Source organism: Macaca thibetana, chromosome 7 (genome assembly GCF_024542745.1).
Source record: "Macaca thibetana thibetana isolate TM-01 chromosome 7, ASM2454274v1, whole genome shotgun sequence".
Taxonomy (NCBI): Eukaryota; Metazoa; Chordata; class Mammalia; order Primates; family Cercopithecidae; genus Macaca; species Macaca thibetana.
The window spans coordinates 13,953,842-13,981,101 of NC_065584.1; the positions used below are offsets into that span (position 1 = coordinate 13,953,842).

The 27,260-nt window shown below is 41.0% G+C and overlaps 2 protein-coding genes across 17 annotated transcripts in view; one reads left to right on the forward strand and one right to left on the reverse strand.

Moving 5' to 3' along the window:
* The window catches only part of LGMN (legumain), a 1,022,235-nt gene that overhangs the window by 74,264 nt on the left and 920,711 nt on the right, over window positions 1-27,260 (forward strand). The window lies entirely within an intron of this gene.
* Window positions 1-27,260, reverse strand: part of UNC79 (unc-79 homolog, NALCN channel complex subunit) — a 277,488-nt gene that overhangs the window by 60,734 nt on the left and 189,494 nt on the right. For 10 of the 16 annotated variants that reach the window (XM_050798992.1, XM_050798985.1, XM_050798983.1 and 7 more), the window contains 8 exons: window positions 26,671-26,820; window positions 24,871-26,091; window positions 16,882-16,989; window positions 13,165-13,281; window positions 10,499-10,582; window positions 6,484-6,586; window positions 4,378-4,518; window positions 1,439-1,477 (listed from right to left, as the gene is read on the reverse strand). In XM_050798992.1, coding sequence (XP_050654949.1) covers window positions 1,439-1,477; window positions 4,378-4,518; window positions 6,484-6,586; window positions 10,499-10,582; window positions 13,165-13,281; window positions 16,882-16,989; window positions 24,871-26,091; window positions 26,671-26,820 — 1,963 coding nt within the window. The remainder of the gene's footprint in view (window positions 1-1,438; window positions 1,478-4,377; window positions 4,519-6,483; window positions 6,587-10,498; window positions 10,583-13,164; window positions 13,282-16,881; window positions 16,990-24,870; window positions 26,092-26,670; window positions 26,821-27,260) is intronic. The other 6 variants (XM_050798995.1, XM_050798991.1, XM_050798986.1 and 3 more) reach the window with 4 other exon arrangements.

Consider the following 27,260-nt stretch of genomic DNA (forward strand, 5'->3'; position numbering starts at 1 on the left):
TGCCTGTGTCCCCACCCAAATCTCATCTTGAATTGTAGCTGCCATACTTCCCACATGTTGTGGGAGGGGCCCAGTGGGAGATAACTGAAACATAGGGGTGGTTTTCCCCATACTGTTCTTGTGGTACTGAATAAGTCTCACAAGATCTGATGGTTTTATAAATAGGAGCTCCCCTGCACAAGCTCTCTCTCTGCTGGCTGCCAAGTAAGACGTCCCTTTGCTCTTCCTTCATCTTCTACCATGATTGTGAGGCCTCCCCAGCCATGTGGAACTGTGAATCAATTAAACCTCTTTCTTTTATAAAGTATCCAGTCTCAGGTATGTCATTATCAGCAGCGTGAAAGTGGACTAAAACAGCAGGTTAAAGCACATCGCTCCTCACTCCAATGGCTCCCTGCTGCATCCTTAAAACGACCTGCAGGGCTCTACTTGGCCTGGCTCCCACTGCCTCTTCCCTCTCATCTCTTCCCACTCTTTTTCATACTCAATCTGCTCCAGCCACATTAGTCTGTTCTCCAAATATATGAGGCATTTTCCTGACTTAGAGACTTCGTATTTACTGTTCCCTCTGCCTGGAATGTTATGTCTATAAATTACTGCATGGATCACTCTCTCACTTTATTCCGGTTTTGTTTAAATATTACCTCCTCAAAAAGGCTGTCCTTGACCATTATATCTAAAATACCAGCTCTGGGCACTCTCTATCTCCCAGACTTGCTTGATTCATTTTCGTAGCATTTAGCACTAAATGATATTAAATTACATAATCAGTTTTCCTGTTGGTTAATTTGTTTATTTTCTCCCTCCTCAACTAGAATGTAAGTTCCCTGAGAGCCAGGATTTGATGTTTTGTTATAGTTACTATAACCTCAATAACTAGTAGTCATTCCATAAATACTTGTTGAATGAATTACTGTTAGTATAAGTCTCTCTGTACTTTTTCTTCATAGCACTTAGCACAGTTTACAATTATAAATTTGTGCAAATATTTTATTCACATTGGCTTCATGAATAGACTATAAGCCCCATGAGGGCAGGAATCATGTCAGTTTTGCCCCCAGTGAAGACCTAAGTGTCTAGCACAGGGTGGGCTTAAAAGTATTCGTTGGCTAAAATGAGTGAGTCAGTGAATGAACGAATGAATGAAGGCATGAACAGAGAATGAATAACTAGTGCTCTCTAGAGCTACAACTGGAGCCTAACAATATTCCTTCCATGGTGCACAAGCTGGAATTTTTTTTATTTTTATTTTTTGCTATGTTGCCCAGGCTGGTCTTGAACTCCTGGGCTCGAGTGATCCTCCCACCCTGGCCTCCCAAAGTGCTGGGATTACAGATGCGAGCCACTGTACCCAGCCCTACACTGGTGTTTTAGAAACGGGATGAACATGCACAGAGGAGAAAAGAAAGTGAGATCTGGGCTCACGTTAGGACCTTACCTCTCTGCTTGATTAGAAAAGGTAGTACTGGATGCCAATCTAGGAAATAAAGTAAAGAGAGTCACACAAACATCTTAGGTTTCCATGATGAAATGCATTAATATTGTGGGAGGACCTGTTGTGTTTCCAGTTTAGATGGGGAGACATGTATAATGTTGCCAATTCCCTTGACAGACAGAGGGCCCACTCAGTTGTCAGTCTCTAGAGTTAAACCTGACCTAGTCCTTGAGACCTGCTACATCAAGTTAGACATTTTCACGGAAACACTTGCAGTTAAAGTTGGTTTTCTACAACATGGCGCCTGCAGCCAGGTCAAACAGTTATCACAACAACATGTGACCCAGTCCCTCTCCATATTAACTCAACTCAAAATTCATTTCTTTGTATATAACCTCGGAAACCTAACTATAAACAAACCATAAACAGTAAAAGCCTCCATAAGATAGTAAAATAGATATGAGGAATATCTGTCAGCTGTTGAGTTGAAATGAGGAGAAAGGAAATGTTACACTGAGAAGAGAGACGTATTGGTTAAGTAAACGATATGGAGCATGTAATTTCCAGAAAAGTATAATTATACGGTTCTGTATGTGTGGAAATATTCTATATGTTATCGTATAGAAAGAGAATGGACTACACTGATGGGTTTAGAAGAACATGTCTGGATCAGTAAGATACTGAAGAAACAGATAAGGAGAATGTTGCAAATTTATTTACTTGATTAGGACTACAAGTGTAAGAGTGAGCTGAGCCAGACCCCACTTAGAGAGGAATAGAGGGTCCAGCAACCACTAACACCAGACACCATTCCCAGTTGTGTTGTTTACAGACCCTCTCATGCTAATGTCACTACAACAAATAGATAAACATTGGCAAGTAAACTAAACAGTAATTAATGGTGCAGCAAATGAGATTTTAAAGGCTGTACCTACAGAAAGGGATCATTTAAGAGGGATCCAAGCAGACAGCAAAGTATGAGATCATATGGAAAAGCTTGGGTGATCCATGAAAGGGTTATGCTGAGCTTACAAACTCTTGGAATTGCTGGGAATGGTCCCTGTGGTCATAATTAGCACAAATAAACAACGTGTTTGTAAAACCACATGACCTCATCTGTTCTTTGTGATGATGTGAGACATGCCAGGAAGCCCTGAATTAGCTGACAGTTGAATCTGTTTTCTTGGTAGCTTTGGTGATTAGGCTTAGGTTGCTAAGAATTGTGGCAGCTTGCACTAAATGTACTCCCTGTCTCTTGCTAGTCTACTCAAAGGAGGTAGAGATTTAAATATATGTGTATGTAAATATGTAAAAATGTATCTGTTACTGGTTTTCCCTTGCTTTTCTTCAAAGCTCGTGTGTTTCCATCCTAACAGTTGGCAATGTTTGAACACATATTGTTCTCACTTATGTTAAAACAAACAAACAAAAAAACTGAAACAAAACCCTCTATGTAGCTATGACAACTTATATCATCTGTTTCAAAGAGATGATAGCAGATCGGAACAATAATTCTATCCGTTCTGAAACTAAGAAGTATTGACAGTAGAAATTGTGACCTGGTATTAATAAAAACTCTCAACTCCCCAAGTATTGCTGATAGCTGACACAGCATTTATTCTGCAATTACTATGACTAGGTCAAACTTAATGAAGTAATTCATCTTTTCTTATCTCTCCATATCCCCATACCCATCCCTTACTTGGCACATGAGCTATTTTGAAGTCTCGAGATGCAATGGTCACGCTTACCTTTATACAATCTCTGTCTATATGACTCCTAAGGACACTACCAAAAAAACTGGAGGGAGGGAGGATAAGGAAACCATACTCTTTTGGGGTTGAGGAATTTATAATGCTTTCCTGTTTGTCTTCAACTTGAAGTCAGCATTTTTTCATTTTTAAAAAAGGATTAAATTTTAGCTCCATTGAGATTCATTCTCTTTCCTTTCCTCAAATGCCAAGAATTTGCAGAATCCAGTTCTTGTCCTACCCCCTCCTTATAAACTTTCTTTAAGAAATGTTTTCTATGCTAATCTTCTCTAGCACTTAGCTCTCTCTCATTCCACTCATTACAGCATTTAATCACACCCTATCTTGTTTGGCTAGTCAATGAGTCCACAGTAACTGTCACAGCAACTAAGCCCAAAGCACCTGAGGACAAGAGCTCTGTCTAACACCTGCAGCCTAAAGCACCTGGCACTGTTAGCACAGATTGGAAACGTTAATAGGTTCATGTGGAGTTTAATTCAACCCTCTCTTATAAGTTGTGCATGCTAGGACTACAGTTTGTTATTGAATTTGAGCTTTCTTCATATCCATGAAATATATCCTTTATCTTCTAATGTCCTATCTAACAAATAGCATTTTCTTAGCATGAACATCCTCAAAGCAGCTAAGTGTAACCTCTCAGTCAGGATGAAAGCCCTGTTCCCCAAATGTGTGCATCCTTCTTTTATCTGAGTCAGAAATGTGAACTTGCTGTAATTACTGTGTGTCTCCTCACACGACAATGCCCCAAGTTTCATAGTTAAATGAGGTGTCCTTGAGATTACAAATGCCTAGAAAATCCATCTCAAAACAGGTAAAGAGAAATAATAATAACAGCTAATACTTATGAAGTGCTTACTATCAACTGCTGACAGTTGTGTGCATGGTTACACCCATTAGCTCATCTAGTGATGGGGTAACAAACAGTGGGGTTTTCTTAGTGCAGTTGCCTCTAGCTTTGCTCTGACATTGTGACTCATGACCCTAGGCAGCTGGAGAATTCAGTCGAAAGATGGGTCTATTCAGTTTTTAAAACTAGTCTGAGTTGACCTCACAAATACCAGTATCTACAAGGTGGCTGAATGTTTTACTTTTGAACTGGTAAGATTTTAGTTCAAGATAGAGATCGAATAAAGGACCTTCCTACCAAACAAAACAGAAGCTGACATTCACCTTCCCACAGACTGCATGATATCCAGCAGCAACGGGGCTGCCAGGTCTGGGCTTAAGTGGATGAATGTGGAGAGGACCACGATGGCCAGCCCGAGTGTCTCTTCATCATATTCTTCAAGAATAGCCCCACAGTCATGGCATCTGCAAAGAAAAGAGAGACATGCTTTCCATGAAAGAAAGATCCATGGTTTCAAGATATAATGTACTACACACATGGCTGTTTCTAGTAGGTCTTGGAAAAGTCTCCAAAAGGAGATCAGAAGCCCCGCTCTGGTCATCAGCAGGGGATTCCAGTGCCGCCATCACCACAGATACAGAAACAGCACACATGACAGAGACCACGAAGGTGCCTCTGATGACTGAAAATGTTCTTTCAATTCCCCAGCATCCGGCCTGCATGTGAGTGACTGCTCTCGCTTAGAATAAGTACCACCTAGGCCATCAGTTTGAAGCCTATGGATGAGGGATTTGATGCATTTGACATTATTGCTGAGGAAAGTCAGTAACTAGATTTGTTTTTCATTTGTTGAAGTTAAAAATGAAAAATGCTTAGGCATGGATGGAGGCCTTCAGAAAATGTTCTATTTGTGGGTAAGAGACAGGGTAATCAAGTCTACAGAACCATCTGGGAAGCCTGAGGAGACAATGGAGTCTCTTCACCACCACTCACTCAGATGAGTTTTATGAACTCACCAGGCCTGCCGAGTGTTGTATGTAAAAGCATAAACAATGGCACCCACTCTTAGGTAACTTCCAACTTATCATTCTTTGTCGTGTCCTAACGTAGGGTCCATTTCATTCAGCTCGACGAAAGCCAGCTGATAAAGTGGGTGGTTTTACAAAGGGAAGCGAAAGTCTACTGGGAATAGCAGGGAAACAAGAACTACAACCGCTATTGTGACCTTTCCTTCTGAAACCTTCCTAAATATAGGCCAAAGAAAAAGTATAAAAATGTCTTACAAATTGACATTTTAAAATATAGGATTCACATTTCTAAGTAAAAAAGAAAAGAAATGGAGTGCACAGAAAGGCAAGTAGGAAAGATTAAGACTTGGGGAGGAGGGTAATCCCAAAGGAAGAGCTGGGAGAGCCCTCCACGGGCAACTCAATGACCTGGCAGCTGCATGAGACAGGCACCGCCGCTTCTTCAGTCGTGGCTGTCAGCTCATTACAAATGAGTAATGGATGGCCAGCTACAGGGATACTCACACCAGCCCCTCCACCTTACCTTCCTCACCTTTTATCAGAAGCATACTGTGTTAGTCTGTTCTCATGCTGCTAATAAAGATATACCCAAGACTGGGTAATTTATAAAGGAAAGAGGTTTAATTGACTCTCAGTTCCACATGGCTGGGACGCCTCACAATTACGGTGGAAGGCAAGGGGGAGCAAAGTCACATGTTACATGGTGGCAGGCAAGAGAGCTTGTGTAGGGGAACTCCCATTCATAAAACCATCAGATCTCGTGAGACTTATTCACTACCATGAGAACAGTATGGGGGAAACTGCCCCCATGATTCAACTATCTCCACCTGGCCCCATCCTTGACACGTGGGGATTATTACAATTCAAGGTGAGTTTTGGGTGAGAACACAGCCAAATCATATCATCTACCTAATTTATCAATCAGGTCACTTTTACCAAGAAGGCTTCCTGGTCCAAGGGGATTTCTCTAAACTTGAAATCTTACAAGTTTTTTTCTTTTTAGACAGTCACTCTATCACCCAGGTAGGAGTACAGTGGCACCATCACAGCTCACCACAGCCTCAACCTCCCAGGCTCAAGTGATCCTCCCACCTCAGCCTCCATAGCAGCTGGGACTATAGGCATACACCACCATACCTGGCTAATTTTAGTATTTTTAGTAGAAACAGTGTTTTGCCATGTTGCTCAGGCTAGTCTCAAATTCCTGGGCTCAAGCAATCCACCCGCTTTGGTTATTCTTTATCATACTCACTGAACAAGCATCTGTGTGTCAGGCAATATACTGGAAGAACAAATTATGACTTAAAAGTAAAGCACGCTTCTTCTGAAACTTTCTCACCACTGTGGTGACCAAACTCAAATTCTGTAAACATGGTGAAGAAAACAGCTGTGCGAGCTTACTTGTCCGTCATCACCGTCGGCTGCTCGTCAGTGAATTCTTCGGGTGCAGGCACAAACATACTGACTATGCTTGGTGCTGACAGCAGGCTGGATTTGGTGGCACCTGGGTAAGCAGCAAAGGGACAACCAGTGAATACAGATGAGCTTCAAGGGGCCAAGAAAGGCCTGGTTCTCCTCTTAGAAACCCTCCAAAGATCACATTCCCAGGAATGCAACTTGGACATCCCAATTGTACTGCAGAAAGCCCTCAATCATGAAATGAAGTCAAGAAAGATTGTGATTTGTTTCTACTTGGTTGAAGTGAAGAGCTAGACTTCTCTCTCTTTGCTTCTTGACTTTGAAAGAAATCAGAAAGAGCTCAGGTGTGCCAGCAGGGTCCAAAGACAAAGATGAAAGACAAAGGGGGAAATCTATTCAAGGGTGCCCTTAAAAGAGCTACAATTCTTATTTGTAGGCATAAATGCAAACTGCCCATATGATACTGCATTTCTAAAATCACAAATGCATATCAACATTACAGTTTTGCTAATATGGGAAAGTGGTAAGATCCCAGAACTCCATGCACTTAAGCAATGGAAGATCTTTGAGCTAAGAAATATCAGTGTGTTTGTTTGTTTGTTTGTGACAAGGTCTTGCTCTGTCACCCAGGTTGGAGTGCAGTGGCGTGAGCATGGCTCACCGCAGCCTCAACCTCCCAGGCTGAAGCAATCCTCCCACCTCAGCCACTCAAGTGGCGGGGGCTACAGGCACACGCCACCATGCCTGGCTAATTTTTAAGCTTTTTGTAAAGACAAGGTCTCACTATGTTGCCCAGGCTGGTCTCAAGATCCTAGGCTCGAGGGATTCTCCCATCTCAGCCTCCCAAAGAGCTAGGATTACAGCTGTGAGCCACTGTGCCTCTACTCTCATTTTTCAAACTGAAGTATTTATGAATGTAATATCAAGTTTTTTTGAAGGAACCATCCAGTGACTCATTCCACGTCAGCCAATCAATACCACAGTGTTTAAAACTTTGGGGTTTGATGGCTTCAAAGAAATCTGAGGCAAGAATCTTAGCAACATGCTCCAGGGATGAGTAAATCAGTCTGGAGAGTCAGGAAGCTTTTCTCCATTAAGGAAGCCATTAGTGCAAGATAGAGTCTCAGATGAAAATGAGGCCCCCAAGAAGAATCTCAAAGTGATCATTCAGAATAATGCCATGTTCTACAAAGTAATAACTAAAACTCTAAGTTCTTCAAACAGGAAAGAAGGCAGAAAAATCCAACAGTCATTAAATAATCTTTCTCATCAAGGAATTAGTATCTTGGCGTTGGGAGGAAAAAAAAAATCTGGTATGACCTTTCCTCAAATAGGAGAAAGAAAATGATTCAGACAATGAGTTTCTAAAGGAATCAAAATATTCATAAAGCTAGCCAAGTGGGCAATGTGTTTCGATCTGAATTTTAGGAAGAAAAAATGGTGTTGAGCCTTTGAAAAGTCAAGATGCTTCTATACTACAGACTCCTTTGTCTGATCAAAGATTACACAAATATGAGAAGCAGAACATTTACAAATCCAAACTGCAAAGGAAAGTATCTGAAAATATCTTTATGTCACTTCCCAAGCTCCCAAATGGGAATCCAAATTCTACTACTATATCTATCAGCTATTTCCAAGATAACATCCTTCCCTAAGTATACATAAGTGTATCATTCACAAAGATCTTCAATTGTTTCATAAGTATGTTACTTTGAGTGGAAGCAACAGTATTACAAGCATAAATGTACACTGATTAATAACAGCAAAGGCAAGAAATAATCCAAGATAAATGAAGACACAATTGATTATTAAATAGCACGGTAAACAGCATGAAGTTGCTTCAAGAAACCAAGACACAGAAAATTTAAATTCAATACCCCGCATTTCTTGAACATTGACAGACCACATCAACCAGATGTCAAAATGCTTGTCTAGAAGTGGAAAAATTCAGCCCATACAATGTATGATGATAAGTACATAGACTTACTAGAAACTTAAGAAATTGATTTTTTAATTAAAAATCCTCTGAGTCAAGCCTTTCAGAAGATTATTGCCAATTACTGTTATATAGTAATCACAATTAAAGTCAAGAAAAGGGAGGGACTTGAAGTCATTCTGGCAGTTTCAAACTAATTATTTGCCTAATACAAATGCCAAGAAAGAGGTGTTTTTGACAATAGCATTGTGAAGTTGTTTTTCCATGTGACGGAATGTATGATGCAATATTTATGGCTGTCATCTATAAAAGCAGACACGTTCAGTTATTGGACACTGACCCCCATAGGGCAACACTGGCTGAATCAATGGATTCCTAAATATTGCTACTGAAGTAGGAACACAGAGTAACGTACTAGGAGGAGGTGGGAAATGCAAAAAGGAAGCCACAGACCTCAGCCACCTTTGTTATACTTCAGTCACAATAAGTCTGCAATGTTAAAGGCAGTTCCTATCACCTCCAAGTTGCTGCCAACATTTCTGATGCCTCCACTACTGGCTCCCCATCTGAATAGCTGAAGTGCACTCTACACTGAGCTAGCAGCAGAAACAGAAGGCTCTCAGAAACTTGAACGAAGAGGGGCCCACCTCCAGAGCCCAACTTTGAAGCTGAAGATTTTGACAAAAAGTCCCTTTGCGAGTCTTGGATACAGAAGAAATTATGAAGGTGTCTGTCTCAAAGCAGGCATGCATGGATCAATCCCCCAGCTGCACTGATGGGCTCTTCAGTTTACCATGAAAGAGACTGACTTTCCATCTTAGTGTTCTCATCACCTCATTCTACTTTTGCTGCTACTGAGTCACCAGATCATGAACAAGCACCAAAGATTTGTTCAACCACCCTTGCTTCTACTCATCAAAGCTTTTCCTAGCCTCATAGATGAGAAGAATCTCACCTCATCCAATACAGGGACTACAACTGCTATTCATTGCCAAAGAAATGTGAGCCAAAGCTGGAGATCAGTATCTCCTAATTCCTTAGGAAAATTAGAAGAGTGACATGGTCTAGAAAAATAGGTCTACTTGATTTAAAAGCCTAGTTGTGAGATGGGATCATAGTTCTTTCTGGGTATTCTGTTTTTCTGCCAATGATAGGCAAATCTGCCTTCTCAATTAAAAAAGAACAAAGGTAACAATTAACTACTTTGGTAGTTAAAATTCATGGGATTAATTTTGAAAATGAATATTCTGACCTTAGCACAGACTGGCCTTCAGCTTGATTCCGTGAGCAGCATCAAGTCAAGTGAATCTTTTCAATATATACTTCAGAGAGCTGGAAAGAAACTATTAGCCTATGACCTCAATATTCTAGAAAAAATACAGATTAGCTGGACCATGCTCAGAAGAGTAGATATGGCATGATATGGAAAACTGATATGTCTGAGAAGGAATGCTGAAGGACCTAGGAATGTCTGGTCCAGAAAAGACTGAGGGAATAAGCAATGCCCAAAAATAATAGAAGAGGCCAGGCCTGGTGGCTCATGCCTATAATCCCTGCACTTTGGGAGGCTGAGGTGGGTGGATCACCTGAGGTCAGGAGTTTGTGACTAGCCTGGCCAACAGGGTGAAACCTTATCTCTACTAAAAATACAAGAATTAGCTGGGTGTGGTGGTGCATGCCTGTAATCCCAGCTACTCAGGAGGCTGGGACAGGAGAATGACTTGAACCCAGGAGACAGAGGAGGTTGCAGTGAGCCAAGATTGCACCACTGCACTCCAGCCTGGGTGACAGAGCAAGACCCTGTCTCGAAATATATATATAAATGAAAGAGACTAGACTTGTTTTGTGTGCAAGGGTTAGAAAGTCACTATAAGGAAGAACCGTTGGCCATGTTCAAAGATGAGATGTCACGCACTCTCAGCCACCGGGGGTGTTTGGGCAAAGGTCATCCCCACTCCATGGAGCTGCTAAGAAAAAGGCTGTACCTGCTGGGTGACCAAATGATGGACATGTCCAGTCTCCTTCAGCTCTTATAGTCAGAGACTCTGTGACTCAACTAACCTCTCATCCTCAATGGTTGTCCCTCCAGGTCAGGATTTAGGCACGTTGGCACATTACACTGGCGTTTCCCAGGCTGTATCTGTTCTGTGGATAAATAGAGGGTTTCAGTCTTTGATGTGGTCATCTTAGCACCATTTAGAACATGAAGAATTTAACCAATCATCTCTTAGGGCCATTTGTTTGGTCACTGTTACTATGTATGATTAACATTTTCAGAACACATCCTAGATTTTAGGGTAGGGTTATTTGGGGCTTCACTACAAACCTGCCATTCAGTTCTATGAAATGCAACTAAAAGCCGGACAGCATCTAAAACTATCTCAGAAAGTCCAGACAAGCGCCCCATCCTGCCCCCCCAAAAAAGTTCAAATCTCATATCTCCAGATAGGAAATGAAAGGCTAATATCACAGCCATGACAGAAATGTTTTATGCAAATCAGTAAGTACATAAGTGTCATTTGGGACAATGGCCAGAAAGGTCATACTGAAAACATGTGGAACTGGTAGAAGGAAATGACAGGCATTGGGCTAAGGGATGGGGAACAGGAATAAGGGGGAGGGGGCAAAAATGGAGGCATGGTGCTTCAAAAATGTTTGTTCACATGAAAGATGAGGCAAAGCTGTAAGTCATGGCGCCATGCATGGATGGAGAAGAGGCGGGTCTCATATGCATGGGTGGAGAAGAGGCAGCTCTCAGGGCAGAGTTGGTGGTGCTGAGGTTAACTGGTCAGATCCATGTTTTAGGTTGCCTTTCTTAGTGTGCCCACATGGCCACATTTGTTCTTGTGGAGACCAGCAAGTCACTGAATCTACACGTGTAGTTTAAAGTGACATGCCACCTAACACTGTACTACACAGTCACAGACTCTCCCCTGGGCTCGGATGTAAGGAGGACTTTTTCTGGCACTAATCAAAACAAGAATATTGAGATGACACTCATAGGACTTGGTGACTCGAGAACCACTTTGGAGGATAGAAAACAGGGCCAGGAAAACTCAGGGGAAAGAAATTCAGACAGCATATAAATGGGAAATACTAAATGAGAAACCAGAGTGACATGAACAAGGTTGAAATTTGGTTGAAAAGTGAAAAATTCCGTTAAATGGGTTATTTGGCATCATGTAGATTTTCTTAGATTAAAATTTGGACTGAAAATTGAGATCAGTTTGCCTTTTATAACTACTGTGTCCATCAAACTAGGATGTCATTGTAGTTGGAATCTAAACAGGTTGGTTAGCTTAGGCTGAGCTACCTGCTGCAGAAAACAGTAGCAAGGTAAAATCATCTTCAGAGCCCTCACATCAGCATTTAATTATTGGAAACCTAATCAAACAAAAGCTGCCATTCTCAGTTCCTTACATAGTTTCATCTCCATAAAGAAGAAAGCACAGTCCTCTTTGGTGTAGGCAGAAAGACTTCATTCAAACCCAGTGAACTCCTGAGGATGGCTGTCCAGTCTTTCTCCTTCTCTCCCCTGCCTGTTGGCTCTTGGCTATTCACTGCTCACTACAACATATCACTAAAATGAAGAGAAAACACTAAACCTTTAAAATGTTAAGAACCCTTATAAAGTCCAGGAGAGTTGAAACTATCTGTTAAATGTGAGATTGGTTATGCTGTGTAGGATTTAGTTATCTAGACTAGAGCTCTCTCTCTCTCTCTCTCTCTCTCTCTCAGAATAATGAGGGCAAGTAAAATTATGTATATAAATACTATGGCTTTGAAGAAAATGAAAGTATCTCAATATTTTGCTTTTGTGGGTATTATAATTCATAGTCATCAGGAAGAATATTAAAATAATCTCATATCACGGCAGCCAGAAAGTATGAACCACGATACCAAAAGAGTCCGATCCAAGGGTAGGCCCCAGAGCATATTACCATAATAAGCCCTTACATTTTAGTGGTGCATGCATGTTGCAAGGTGTTTTCACATATGTAATCTTGTAACTCAAATGACCCATTTAATTATAGGAAAAAATAAAAAACAGAAAATGCGGGCACTTAAGAGGATTGCGACTGTACTACTAGCTTGATAAGGTAGTACATGTACAAAACGTGGTAACAAAGTTTAGAAAATACAGAGTGATCATGTTTAGAATAGACATGTCATGGCAGTCAATTCTTACTTTAAAATTGAGGTTAGATGCAGTTCCATCTTATGAGCATGGGGGTGTGCGGCTGCAACCTGGTGACCCTGCTGGCTAAAACACAGAACTCATATTCCCAAACCTACTGGCAGATCATGATGTCACTAAGCTGACAATTGTCATCACTATTGTCATTACTATAAATATTCCCTTATTTAGGGGGTACTTTGTAGTTTATACAACAGAGAATATTGATAATCTGCTGTGTGTTTTCTTTTTTATTTGCATCATGAAACCATAGTTCCATTCCCTCCTCCCCAGATCAATAACTAATATGTGGAATCTGGGTCTTAAGAGAGAACAAGAGTTGGGCCAGCCTCAACGGAAGAGCGTGTCACTCTAGAACACTTGGGAAGTTTAAATAGACTTACTAATTACCTTAGGTGGTTTTGAAAAAATTATCTGAACCAAAGAACATGAGAGAAAATCTATTCTTTAACAAGGGAGCAGAGTGGACACAGAGAAAGTAGCATTCGCTAATCCGAGAGGTAGAACGAGAAGAAAAAGCTTGACCCACCAGTGTCCCAGTTGCTGATGTTATGGGGGGCGCTAGACTGATGCTCCAGCTGCCGCTTCATTAACTGGCTCATTGTCAGAACTCCCAGGGATCCCCTTTTCATCTGCCTATACTGAGCTAGATGGAGGAAATTAGGAGACGATTATAATAATAAATTTCCACAGCAAACAAAGGCTCCACACATCCATATAGAATTTTAATTGACCCTTCATTCGTTATTCATAATTTTTGGTAAATTGTATGCTTCCATTCAAATGAAAAACTAAGGCACTCTGCTGTTCCGGACACCTTTCTTCACACAGTGAAGATGGTAACACTGCCCATTAGCACTGATTTGTCGCCTGTAAATATTTATCTCAGTTACAACTGAATGAAATATGATTATCTTCATCCACTTTTTAAATTATATACTCTGCCATGTTCTAAAAAGGATTTAAGACAAATAACAAATTTAAACATATGGCTTAACTTTCTTTAAAGGAGCTTGTACATATATTATTTCCATCTTCCTCACAGCCCTATGAGGTCCTTGTGTATGTGTGCGTGTGTGCGTGATGTGTGTGTGTGCATGTATATTTTAGGGTAGGATGACACATATCAACCCCAATTTTTAGAGAGAGAAATTGAAGCAAATGAAATTATATGACTTGGAACCAGTCAGCAACTGAGGTGGTCCTAAAACCAAAACATATCAACTCCAAAGTCAATGTTGTTTTCAATTTCCATGTGAGCCTCTGCCTACTGTTTGAAAAATGTGAATCAAACAACATTCCATGAGTATATTCTAGTACACATCTTTGTTTTTAAAAAGTGGTAACATTTTTATCCTGTAAGTTAAGCATTGAAACATATCCCATTAGTGAAATGTCAAGTTATTAGCATTGCCAAACCAGAAAACAATGAAAAACACTTTTGCCAGTAGATTGCTGAGTTGGAAAGCAGCCTCCTCTGGTCCTATTCCCAGCAGTCCCGCCAATCCCTACCAACCAGCCCAGTGAGAGAGGCAGAGCATCATGGATGCAACTTTTCTACATGACCCCAAATACCTTGTATATCTGACAACTTGTGGTTATCCTCTGTGCTATAAGAACAATTTCAGAAACTGAAGCTATCAACTACTCACCCTAGAAAAGGATGGTAGAGACCGGGATGACTGCATGGCCCCTGGAAACTCTTCAATGTTATACACAGGTTTCACAATCATGGCACCAAGGTGGCAACTTGGTGTGATGTGAAATCAATTATAACATTATTTTTAATGTAACTAGCATGCTGTTTGATTAATGGTGGTCACAACATGTTTAGCTACAAAATAACCAGCTGATAAACTGATCAAAAGGGAAAGATGTAATGGGAATTCTTGTGTCTTAAAGTCAATATTAACCGAATTCACGGAAATGACCATTCAACCTAATACTAAACATCTCTGGTTTTTGTCGCTGATTGGTAAAACTTACAATGTTATGACTCACTTGAAAAGCACAGCTTTAAGTAAAATTCAAAAGCAGAATTCTTTTCAAAGATGTAACAAATTTAAAAATTAGCAGCATCTAGTAAGACTCAAAGAAAAATTTAAAACCTCTAATGATTGAATAATTTCTTCAATTCTCAGGTGTTTTTAAAGACAGCAGAATTCCCTGAGAATAAAATCCCTTAATGTTTAGCTCAGTGTATAAGGTACCAAGCATGATGCCTCCAAGAACACACCACCAAGAGCTATAGAATGCATGCTTTTAATGGCAAGGAGGAGAAAAGGTGGAAATCTAATGAAGTGCTAAGCTAAATCCAAAGTCTAGATCAATGATGACTTTGGGATCATGAAATATTTGTAAATTCATTTTATGGTATATTTAACTAGCATTTGAGTCCTACTGAGCTAATAATCCTATTTCAAATTATACACTAATTCACTATCTTATTCCTTCTGTTTTGTTTGTTTGTTTGTTTTTGAGACAGGGTGCACAGGCTGGAGTGGAGTGGCACGATCACAGCTCACTGCAGCCTCCATCTCCCATGCTCGAGCGATCCTCCCACTTTATCCTCCCCAGTAGCTGGGTCTACAGGTGTGCGCCACCACGACTGGCTAATTTTTAATTTTTTTTTAGAGACCAGGGCCTCACTATGTTACCTAGGCTGGTCTCAAATTCCTGGGCTCAAGTGATCCTCCTGCCTCAGCTTCCCAAGTGCTGGGATTACAGGCGTGAGCCACTGCACCCAGCCCACTATCTTTTATTAAAGATAACTCATACAAATTAGGAGAAGATACACTTTCGTGATTTTAGTATGTGGACATAAAATTAGCATTTTATCATGTGATCAAACAGATTTTTGTAATAGAAGAAGAATAATTAGATTCAGAACTGGCCATTCTTCTTTGCTACCAAAAGGGCAAATAACTGCCATTTGGAAACTATTTCTTAGAATTTCCATAATACTTATTATGACTGAATTTGAATTATTTAAAAGAAGTGTGGTATACTAAAAATGAACATGGGTTCATAAGTCTAAAGGGCCTAGCATCAATTCCTGACTCTATCACTTAGTAGGTATTTGACTTTAGGCAAGTCATTTAGCTTCTCTGGACCTCAATTACCTAATCTCTAAAATGGGGGGGCCAACAACATCTATCATGCATATGCTGATGCCAGAACTGGATCAGATAACAATGTGTGTGAGCCACTTGGCACAGTGCCTAGCACATGATAGATGTTAAGTAGATAGTAGCTATAATTACTATTATGACTGCAAACTCCTGGAGAACAAGTGGGGTTTTATTTATTCACTTTTGACCTCCAGTGCCAAGCACAGTGTCTGGCATTCAGCAGACACTTAATAAATAGTTGCTGAATGAATGAATGCATGAATGAATGAACAATGAAGATGATGATGTTCCAAACTACCAGTCCAATATTTAAGATCTTTATCTGTTTTTTTCAGGATCATCAAAAGATGGTCAAATGAAAATTATTAAATAGCTTTTCAGGCAATGTCCACATGGAACACAACATTTATCAGCACATATGACAAAGGTTTATAGAAGTTGCACCTCTGTTCGTATCTCTGATTCTTGGTAAGAATGTTTCATGCTAAGGTCTCATAATTAACCCCACTGAGACAGATAGACACCCTTACAGAACTTTCAGTGGAACTCAAGCTCTCATGGACAAAATCTAGGACCCAGTGACAGAAGCCAGTTTCAAAATACTTGCCTTCTACAGGTCCTGTAAAATGTCATGCCATTTCTACTCTCCAATCCAAAAGAGCTAAATTCAGTCATGACTTTGGGAATATGATATATCACACATTTATTTTACGATAACCTAGATCACAATGAGGGAGGCGACTCAAATTAAATAAGTGTTCCATGTAAAATTCTGCCATAGACAATGCTTTTCATGTGCCTCAGAACCAGTTTTATGTTCAGGTTATACAATTTTTATTTTATTGAATAATGGAATTCAGTGATCATTCCTTAACAAATTAGGGTATTTGGCCAGTCAGCAACCATAGTGATTTATCAAACACTAGCGATATGGATGAAAGTGGGCCATCCTACACCTCAGGGTCTCTGAGAACATACAACATACTGTCACCAAGGAAGCTGATGCACCATTAAAATATATATACAATACAAAGATTGGAAAAATTGAAAACAAGGCAGCAGACAGTGTTCCAAAATAAAAGTACAGCTGAAATAATCAGCAGAGGAAATCTTACTTGATATTGAGGAATGGCTACTTGTTTCCGGCACACCTGCTTCTAACGTAGGGGCAGATGAAGATTCTCGTGGCATTTCCAAAGTTGAAAGTCCTTTAGTAGAAGGATCTACAAACAGAAATATTATTTAAAACTCAGTACACTGATTAAAGGTAAGTTCAAGAACCTTTTCTATATATTTTCCCTTTTGCCTACTACAACCATTCAAATCTTTATACATTTTCCACGCCTAATAATTACTTTCATGGAATTACATACACACTGATTACAATGTTCCAGGGAGAGCTGATTCTGTGTGACATTCTGCACCTATGGATCTGCCTTGTGGAGATTAATGACAGCAAAATTACAGAGCTAAAGTTCAGCTGCTCACAATGCACATCCCCAAACAAATTCCTTAACTTTTCTGTACTGAATTTCTTTTCATCTACGACCTAAATATGCTTACTAGTTCATCCCTATCTCCTGTCTAGCTACTCCACCTTTATCTGACAATTTCCTACTCATCATTTGCATCTCAATTTATATAGAAAAATTCCTCCTTTAGGGAGGCTTCCACAACTTCTCTCCACAAAAACATACAAACAAAAATGCTGGGTCAGGTGCGCTTTTGATGTAATCACAGAGCACCTTGTCTTTAACCTTCTCCAGACTTACCACACTATAATCTAATTGTCTGTTTCCTTGCCCATAACCTTCGCTAACCCTTAAGTGATTTAGGAGCATGGACTGTACTCAACCCAAAATAAATATGCATGGTTAATTCAGATTTTGTATTTTATGCATTGAGCAAGAAACAGACTGTCATTGGTTCTCCTATTTGACAAATGTTGAATTTAAAGTGACATTTTTCTGCATATAATATTGTCTTATTCACCTATCAGTAATGGGAAACACTCTGTCCCACATTATTCTAGTTAATCATAAATTATTTTTCAAAACCTGCTGAAAAGTTGACTGGCTTCTTTCCAAACCTGCTTGCCATCTTAGGCAGCACCATGAAGTGAATATACTGAGCATCTTGCTAGCCTGGAGTTACCACCATGGGCTTCCATGACTACGCTGTACTGGAATTCAGGGATGTCAATCCCAAACGGCTTCAAGTTCTTAAGCTTAATAGTGTTTCTGTCTCATCCTTGTCATGGTGCCAGTTGTTTTTTCTTGCCAGAGAGCAAACCTCATACATTCATACAAAAATACAATGTAAGGAAACAAATACCATTCTATTATTGGATGATCATTAAACTTGCTAAACTATAGAACAGATCCTAGGTGAGGGTCTGGGAGAAAAGCTTCTGAGCACTGACTTCAACGCATCTATTTTTGATTCTCAGAGGTCTTTCTGAGTAGGTCTGGTCGCCAAATTAATAACCTCTTGATAACAAAAAAGGCATAATTCTTGTAAAGTTTCCCAAACCCTCTTAATAAAGCATAAAATAACGACTAACGTTAAATTACTTTAGCCATTAAGATAGTAAAGATCAGGTATGACTTTTCTCTTAGGAATCCTCCCCAAACCACTAATCAAAAACATGCATGACTGTTTCTCTCACCCTTACTGGCCTGCATTCTATACAGGCTACAACTGACGCCTAATAATCTCACCAATAATGCTAGTGAAAAGCTTAAAGCTAATTTTCAAGGACTCTCTGAAAGATTATTAAGACTTTTAGAGTTTTGGCATGCCTATTTGTGTGTGTGTGTATATGTGTGTGTGTAAGATGGAGTCTTACTCTATTGCCCAGTCTGGAGTGCAGTGGCATGAACTCAGCTCACTGCAACCTCCGCCTCCTAGGTTCAAGTGATTTTCCTGCCTCAGCCTTCTTAGTAGCTGGGATGATAGGCACCCACCACCATGCCCAGCTAATTTTTGTATTTTTAGTAGAGACAGGGTTTCACCATGTTGACCAAACTGGTCTCGAACTCCTGACCTCAGGTGATCCACCCACCTTGGCCTCCCAAAGTCCTCGGATTACAGGCATGAGCTACCATGCCTGGCCTTGGCATGCCTATTAAAATCCTTGGTGTATCTTTAATTTTAAAGAAACGTCTTACTATAACAAGGTCAGTAATAATCATTAGTGTACTAAGATTCTGTCAGCGAGGCAATCTTTCCTCAGCCCTCCATCATTTTATGAAACTTTTACTTGTATAAATTTAAGATAAATATCTGAATAGAGCTATCCACTCGGCTTAAAATATTTGTATTCAATTTTTTATAGTGATGGGCAGAAAATGTCAGGCTATCCTTTCATTCCTTCATCAGACATTTGCCAGCTCTCTTTTAGTCACTTGCAATACAATCAGTGAACAAACCAAACAAAATATTTGCCTTCAGGAGCTTTTATTTTGGTGGGGAGAGACAGATAATAATTAATATGCATAAAAGTGAATAAATTGTTGTATGTTGGAAGATCAATTCCCTGTAGGAGAGAAACAGAGAAGAGAAAGAGAGACATCAAGATGCCAGGTAAGGACTGGAGTGTGGGGCATAGCCCAGGGCAGGCCTCACAGAGAACCTCGTGTTGGGTCAAAGAATTAAAAGAATGGAGAGAATGAGCCAGACAGATATCTGGCAGTTCCAGGTTGAGGGAGCAATCAGTGGAAAGGCCCAAAGGTAAGGAATACAGACCTCACAAGCGGTCACTGTGACTAAGTAGCATTGTGGTGAGAATAGTGCGAATGCAGTTGAGAGCCAGTGAGGACTAGGACCACGTAGGGCTTTGCAGGAATTTAAAGAACTTGAGCTTTTGCTGTGAACGAAATAGGGAGTCACTGGAAGGCTTCAAACAGGAGAATGGTGTAATCTCCTATTTTAAAGGATCACTCAGGCTGTTGTGTTGAGAGAGCATGAAGGTAATAGGAGTATAAAGTGGGAGACCAGTCAGGAGGGTGTAGCAGTTCATCAAGGTCAGAGACGTCAGTGGCTCAGGCCAGGGTGGAAACAGTGGAAGTAAGAAGAAGGTGCCATATTCTGGATGTGTTTTGAAGTTAGATTAAGGTTGCCAGATTAAATAGAGGATGCTCAGTTAGATGTTAATTTCAGAAAAACAACAGGTAATATTTTAGTATGAGTAAAAAAAAAAGTCCCATGCAATATTTGAGAGATGTGGCCCCAATTCTTCATATCTCCCTGAATCCATCCTTTCACCATGTGACTTTAAAGGTCCACCACTAAAGAGGAAGAGTATATTTCCCCTCTTGACTTTGGTTCAGCCATGTGATTTGCTTTGGCTGACAGAATGGTTGCAAGAATAACATGGCCAGAGGCTTGGAAAGTGCCTCTGCAACTGGGCTTGTTCTTTTGTGACTCTGCCATCACCATTAGAATATTTCCAGGCTTCAAGGTCAGCAGGCATGAGAAGCAGAGCCTTGCCATCCAAGCCTTGGCCAATCCCCAGATGAGTCATAGACTCTCAAACTAAATAAATATTTACTGTTGTATGCTGCTGAGGTGTTTGTTACACAGCATTATTCCAGCAATAGGTCACTGATGGTTGTCTTAGCATAGAGACAATATGTAAAGGCTAAAACCAGACGAGACCATCGAGAGAGTGAGTTCATAGAGAAAAGACTAGGATCAAGGACAGAGACCACAAGTCATTCTGTCATTAGGGAGATAGAGAGGAACCAAAGAGAATGATGGGGTGACCAACAGTGTCAAAGATTGCAGATATGTCAGCATCAGACCTCATGGCTGACTGCTGACAGATTTAGCAGTGAAGGACACTGGTGACCTTGACAACTGCTGTTTGGGTGAAATAGTGGGAATGAAAGTTTCATAGGAATGATTTTTTTTTTAAGAGACAGGGTATCACCATGTTGTCCAGGCTGGAGTGCTGTGGCTATTCACAAGTGCAATCATAGCACACTACAGCCTCCAACTCCTGGGCTCAAGAGATCCTCCTGCCTCAGCCCCCCAAGTAGCTGTGACGACAGGTGTGTGCCACCATGCCTGGCTTATGAACAGCTTTTAGAACTAATAGAATGGAAGAAAATTGGTGATAGTATAGAGTTGTCTCTTCCAAACTCTATACTAATACATTAAAAATGATACCAAAATTAAATGATATCAAAATTTAAAATGATACCAGTCAACATTATGTGTTTTTGTTTTCTTTTAATTTTAATTCATTAGCATGTTTTAGTATAGAGTTTGGAAGAGACAATTCTAATAGAATTTGGAAGAGACAACTCTATACTATCTCTTCCAAAATGTTTTGCTACAAGGAAAGAAGTAAAATGGGATAACAGTTGAGAGAACATGCATCAAGTGCTTTTGTTTGTTTAAGAAAAAGAAATAAGATTGTTTGTAGGCTCAAGTCAAGAGTCCTTTAGAGGAAAAAAAAAATACTAAGGGAGGATACAGAGGGGAGAAATTTAGGGTCCAATATTCTTGAGTAAGCTAGAGAGATAGAATCTTGTCCACATGTGGAAAGGCTGGGTGTAGACAGGAATACAGACAGTTAACCTGTAGCCCCAGCCAGGAAGTCCAGGTGTGTAGGTGCAGAGGCTGGAAGGTGGGCAGATAAGGTGGTAGGAGGCTGTGGAAAGTCCTTTTAATTATGTCAGTTGGAAGACTTATTGAAAGTTCAGGGAGAAAAGTAGCTATAAAATAGTCATTTAAGAGACTGGAAACGTGAATGGACCAGGAAAATACATTATGATTGCCAGGTTGAAGGACCCAGTCGAGGTTCATGCCATTAATTTAAAATGATACCAGTCAACATTGTGTGTTTTTGTTTTTGTTTTTTTAAATTTTATTTTGTGCATGTGTAGTTGTACTTCATACAATTTCATTTGCAAAATCAGGCAGTGGGGCAGATTTGGCCCATGTGCTATTGCTGGCCAGTCCTGGAGCTATGCTTTCACTAGTCATGTTAAGGAATTCAAGCATGTTTCTTAATTTTCTTTTAACTTCTTGAACAATGCATTATGTGTTTTCACCCAGTCACATTCACCTGATAGGTGCAGGTACCGGTAGAGGGAGAGTTGGTTTTAACACGGGTTGTGTTTAGCCAAGCAAATCTCAAAAGGGAAAGGCCCGAGAGGGTGCAGGCAGGGAGGAATTACATTGATAGCCTTGAGTGTAAGTTGAGTAAGGAGAAAAGACGTGACGTAGGGGAGGGACAGCAAAAAATACTTGGATCAATACATGATTATCCAGGGAGAGAAGAAATGGTAATCAGAGAATGAGAGATGTGAAAGTAAGATCATGAAGAGGTTGCAGTTATTGGCAAATAATAAGGTCTGCGATGTGAACATGGGTTGGAGCAGCTGAGCTAAGGTGGAGGATAAAAAAAAACAATCGCTGGAGAAGATGCATTCAAGGAAACCAAGTGTCAGGAGTGTCATCTACACTAATATTAAAATCCACAGGAATTACAGCAGGAATAATTTTGGAAAGAGTAAGAAGGGCCACGAATCAAATTTGTCAACAAGTGAGGAAGAGCCAGGGTTCATGATGGCACAGCAATGCAAGTAGTGGGTACTGTGGTCTGAGGGTATGCAGCTCAGAGCGAAGGTTTCTAGAGACAAGAAGGGAAGGGTCTGGAAGGGGCAGTGTGGAATAAGGAAGATGCTGCCCCCGGCCAAGTCCAGTGACATGGGCTGTAGGGAAAGCAATGCCCTTGGGGAGAGCTGGGTTTCCATTAGACTCAGAAGGCAAGAGAAATAGAGGAGAGAGAACACGTGTGAGGAATTTTGCTCATAAAGGGCCATGAATTTCCTAGGACACAGGGGAAGGGTTTCAGGAGCCAGGGTAACGAGGGAGAAAGCTTCAGAACAGAAGGTATGCAAGGCCTTGTGGAGCTCTGAGTGAGGGATATGAAGGATGACCCAGTACTCTAGGGACTGACATAAACAGAGTGAGGTGCACAGTAAGATGAGTCCTGGACTCCTGGCAGTTAGCAAGGGTAAGGCTGTGCATTTGGGATGGTTTGGAGGGGCAAGTGTCTGGGTCTCCCTTACTACTGATGATGAAGGCAGGAAAGTCTGGGGATGCCTGGGTCATGCTCTGAGCACACAGAACTCCTCCCCATGCCCAGCAAGGAGGGGCAGAAGAGATCAGATCAGAGTTAGTGAGAGGCAAAGCCCTATGGAGACATAAAATTATGATGACAGTATAATATATATATGTTATATAATAATATATATTATGCCATTTTAAAGACGTGTTATAATTATCATGTATTTTTCCCTTGTTCTGTTAACAAATGTATGAACACAAAACCACTTTCCTCCCTGGTAGTCTGGGGAACAATCAAACATAAGGGTGAATAAAGAAGGCAACACAGTTGCACACACAAACCTGCACGCTAGAACCTACATGCAACCTACACATCACAGAGACTCACCCTGTGGACCTCAGCTTCGTATGCACCTGCCCTATAGACCTCTATCATTTCTAGGTCAGTGCCGTCCTCCTTCCATATGCAGCCATTTTCCTGGCCCCAAACAATAAAAAGGTGTCCCAGTTTTCCTGAAAGCCTTCTTAACTTCTTAAACTTTGTTGTTATGAACAAGGACCCTTTTTTCCCTGCCTGGCTGGAGCATGACCCTTTCTGAATACGCTAATGTTCATTCAACAGAGTTTTACAGCACGTTTTTGAGATAGACAGCTCTGTCCTATGGGCTAGACGACAGCTAGAAACCTCTGGAAATGCCTGAGGCAAATAAAAAAGCCAGGTGCATCCCCTCAGAAGTTGCTTTTGTGTAGAATAGCAGGAAAACGTGACTAGAATCAGGCACTGCTTCTGTCTGGCCATGTGACCTGGTGCATCACCTCCTCTAAGCCTCGGTATCTTCCTGTATAACATGAGGGGCTAAGCTAGAGGTCTTTAAGACCTTCACCAGTTTTTAACCTTCCACAGTCTATATATCTACTAAAATAATCATCCCTAGCCAATTCCATTTTTCCTAAAGTCCCATTAACTTTTTTTTTAAGACGGAGTCTCACTCTGTCACCAGGCTGGAGTGCAGTGGCGTGATCTCACCTCACTGCAACCCCAGGTTCAAGCAATTCTCCTGCCTCAGCCTCCTGAGTAGCTGCAACGATAGGTGTGTGCCACCACACCCAGCTAATTTTTGTGTTCTTAGTAGAGAGGGGGTTTCACCATGTTGGCCAGGATGGTCTCGATCTCTTGACCTTGTGATCTGCCTGCCTTGGCCCCCCAAAGTGTTGGGATTGCAGGCATGAACCACCATACCCAGCCCCATTAACTTATTTTAAAAGATCTGAACTAAGAAATGAAGATGGGTTCTGATCAGTGTCACAGTAACATTACAGAAGACTGTGTTATAGGATGAGATGGATCATGGGCTTGCCATTTCTTTCAAGTTATCTTTCTTAGAAACAATGCCTCCAAGCAAACATAAGAAACGGCCCTGATGCAGGAAATCCATGGGCAGTGACAACTTCGTCACCAAGTGATGACTGTGGGTTAGGGTCTAGGCTGTAACTGGTATTTTTTGGTTTCTGATATTTGGTTAGTATCTACAATCAGCTGTATGCCCTGTAAATGATTGTAGAGTCAATTCTTAATCATTCCAAGCACTGTTTGCTTTAGTTTAGCCCTTCACATTGGTTCCTTCTTTGGACTATATCATAGCTCACTAGTATAGAGTAGAGAAAAAAAGAAAGCAAAGAGTTCAAGTTAATGACTTTTGCTGTTTGAGGAAGGCTAAGATGATACCTGGATTATCCCGATACGAATTAACCAGTGCATCTCATTGCCAAGGGTGGTCAAGAATTGACTGCAGAGTTTAAAACAACAAAAACAGAAACATTTATGGAGCCAGTAGAACCACATCTGCATCCAACATTGTCCACTAAACCGGAAGGATTCAGAGTGATTGCGAAGCCATTATAATGTCACACCCTGACGTTATAAAAGTTTGAGTCTGATGCATATTCAGTGCTGGTACCCTACCAAACAAGATGCACAAACTTAAAGTTAAGGCTGGGAGAAAGAAGAGAGGCGAGCTTACCTGGATCTTTCTGTTCTCCCAGTTTGTCTAGAATGTTGAAGGAGATGTCGAGGTACTCTCTCTGGATAGCACTGACAGCAATCTTCCTCTGCTTCCTCTGCCTGGGAACAATCTGAATCTTAAATTCGGATTCCTCAGCTCCATCCTCTTCCACCTTCCTTTCAGGATTCTGTTCTGTATCAGATTCTGCACTGGTATCAGGCTTCTCACTTTCTGTGGGGTTCTCCGCATCTTCGGGGACTTTGAGGAGGACAGTTTTTGCCCCTGAACTTGGCATCAGCTCCCCAGGCTTCTCCCCTTCGGTGCCCGGGTCAGGGTGATCATCCAGCGACATTGCAGGGAGAGCAAACGACTTCTGAAGGAGGTCTCGTTTTTGCTTCAGCGTTAGTGGGCTACCGCAGGAGAACTCCGGCAGCTCCTCTGGCTTTGAGGATCCTTCGGCGTCCATAGGGTCTTCCAGAGTGATGAGGGCAGGGTCCGTGTTCCCTGCTGACTGATTATTTCCTGAGTCCTTAGAAGAAAAGTCTTTGGAACAATCCTCCACACTTACTTGCACAAGTGGAGTTGTGCTCAGGCTGAGGACAGAGGGATGGCTGGGTATGGCAGGACAGGAGGCAGCATTTTTAGCAGAGGAGCCGTCATTGCCTTGGTTCATCATCTCCTCTTCTTCATCACTCTCGACTATTCTGAGAGGGGGAAGAGGCTCAAATACAAGAGAGTCGCTGTCGGAGGTTGAGAGTATAGAGTGTTTTTCAGGCCCTGATGTTGAATCTGAGGACAGATCTATCAGATCTAAATCCTCTTTAGGAGCAGGCTTTACTGGCGAGTCAACTTTCACCTCAAATGTCTCCATACAGTTTAACCTAACCTCGGGTATGACAGGCCTTCGAGCATCTGGAAACCCTTCCAGAGCTGGGTTCTCGGGGATTTCACTATTGTCAGGCCTCGTAGCAGAGTTCTGTCTAGAACGTCCAGGGTCGTTTGGTCTTTGTGCGACATACGCAGCTTGGGTCAGAGGCTTCTCTATGTCACACCGATCTATGCACGACTTCCTACGATGTTCGTCTAATGTAAACAAAAGCGAGTCTGCATTCCCTATATCAAGAGATTTTTGTTTGAAAGAGCGCAGCTTTTTTTTCGGAATGCTTTCTTCTCTCACACAGTGGAGAAGGCTGTCTTGTAATGCACCCGTCTCTCTATATTCAGCCAGTTCTATTTCACCTGATCAAAACAGAAAAAGCTAGTACTATTTTACTTGGAGATTTCACCATTTTTTCCCCTCATCCTTGGGCATACAATTGGCATAAATCATCATCACAATCCCAGCTCCACCAGGAGGGAAAACGAATTTTCTGGCCAAGTTTTTGGAAGGTTCGTTCTAATTTCAAAAACTGGAAAATTTAGGAATGAAAGACACCAAAATGGCAGTTTAAGATCTGATTTCCAAAATCGGACTTCGGGATAATTCCTCAGCTCTGTTCATTTGTGCATAGGAGAGGGGATCATTTTTTGGCTGAGGCAGATCTAGGAAACTGTATTCAAATCGTGTGGAAGAGAAGCAAACATTTTGCAACAAATCAAATCAAGCAATGGCCCTCAAAGACGATCATGACATTAATGATGTATCTGTCGATTCACGTATATATATAACTGTGTATATATATATACTGTTTGTGCATACATATATATAAATCAACGGTATTAAAATGTGTAGTAACATAATAAAATTAAGATTTCACCCCAAACAAACGGTAGAGTACAACATTTCTGCATAAAATTACTAAGAGAAAAAATTCATACTTCTCTGAACATTCATCTCAACCGGCTGATATTTCACCATTTTGCTGCCGCCTATTCTTTTCAATCTTGCAAAAAAAGTTTGAGACTCTTTATTGCAGGGTCCAGTAGGTGTATCATGAATATCAGATTCATCAAAAACACTATCTTCTTCTAATTGGGGAGAGAAAGTCAAAATTACACTTAAGAGGTTATTCTCTCTTAGGCTGTGTCTACACAAGCATTTCAATGAAAGCATTATGGAACAAGGTCTGGGGTAGTTTCTGCACCAGCCCAAGTCTAGCTATGGGTTGGTATTTCATCCAGGCATCAAATTATCTATCTATTGGACAGAGGAAGCTGTTACAAGATTGCCCGTCACTTTTCACATGACAATTGGCAGCATTTTTAAAGACAGGCTTCTTGGGAGTCCAACAGTGCCTTTTTGGGAAACTTTTCCAGTGCGCTTAACACCAGATGACACATAGATGTCAGCTGCTTTTTCCGGGAGCCTGTGACACTGCTTGGACTTGCCTGTGTTGCGTGGATTTTCAGGCTGATTTGGCGAAAGGAAATTAAACAAAATGAGTGGATCTTGGCCTTTCCAAAAAAGA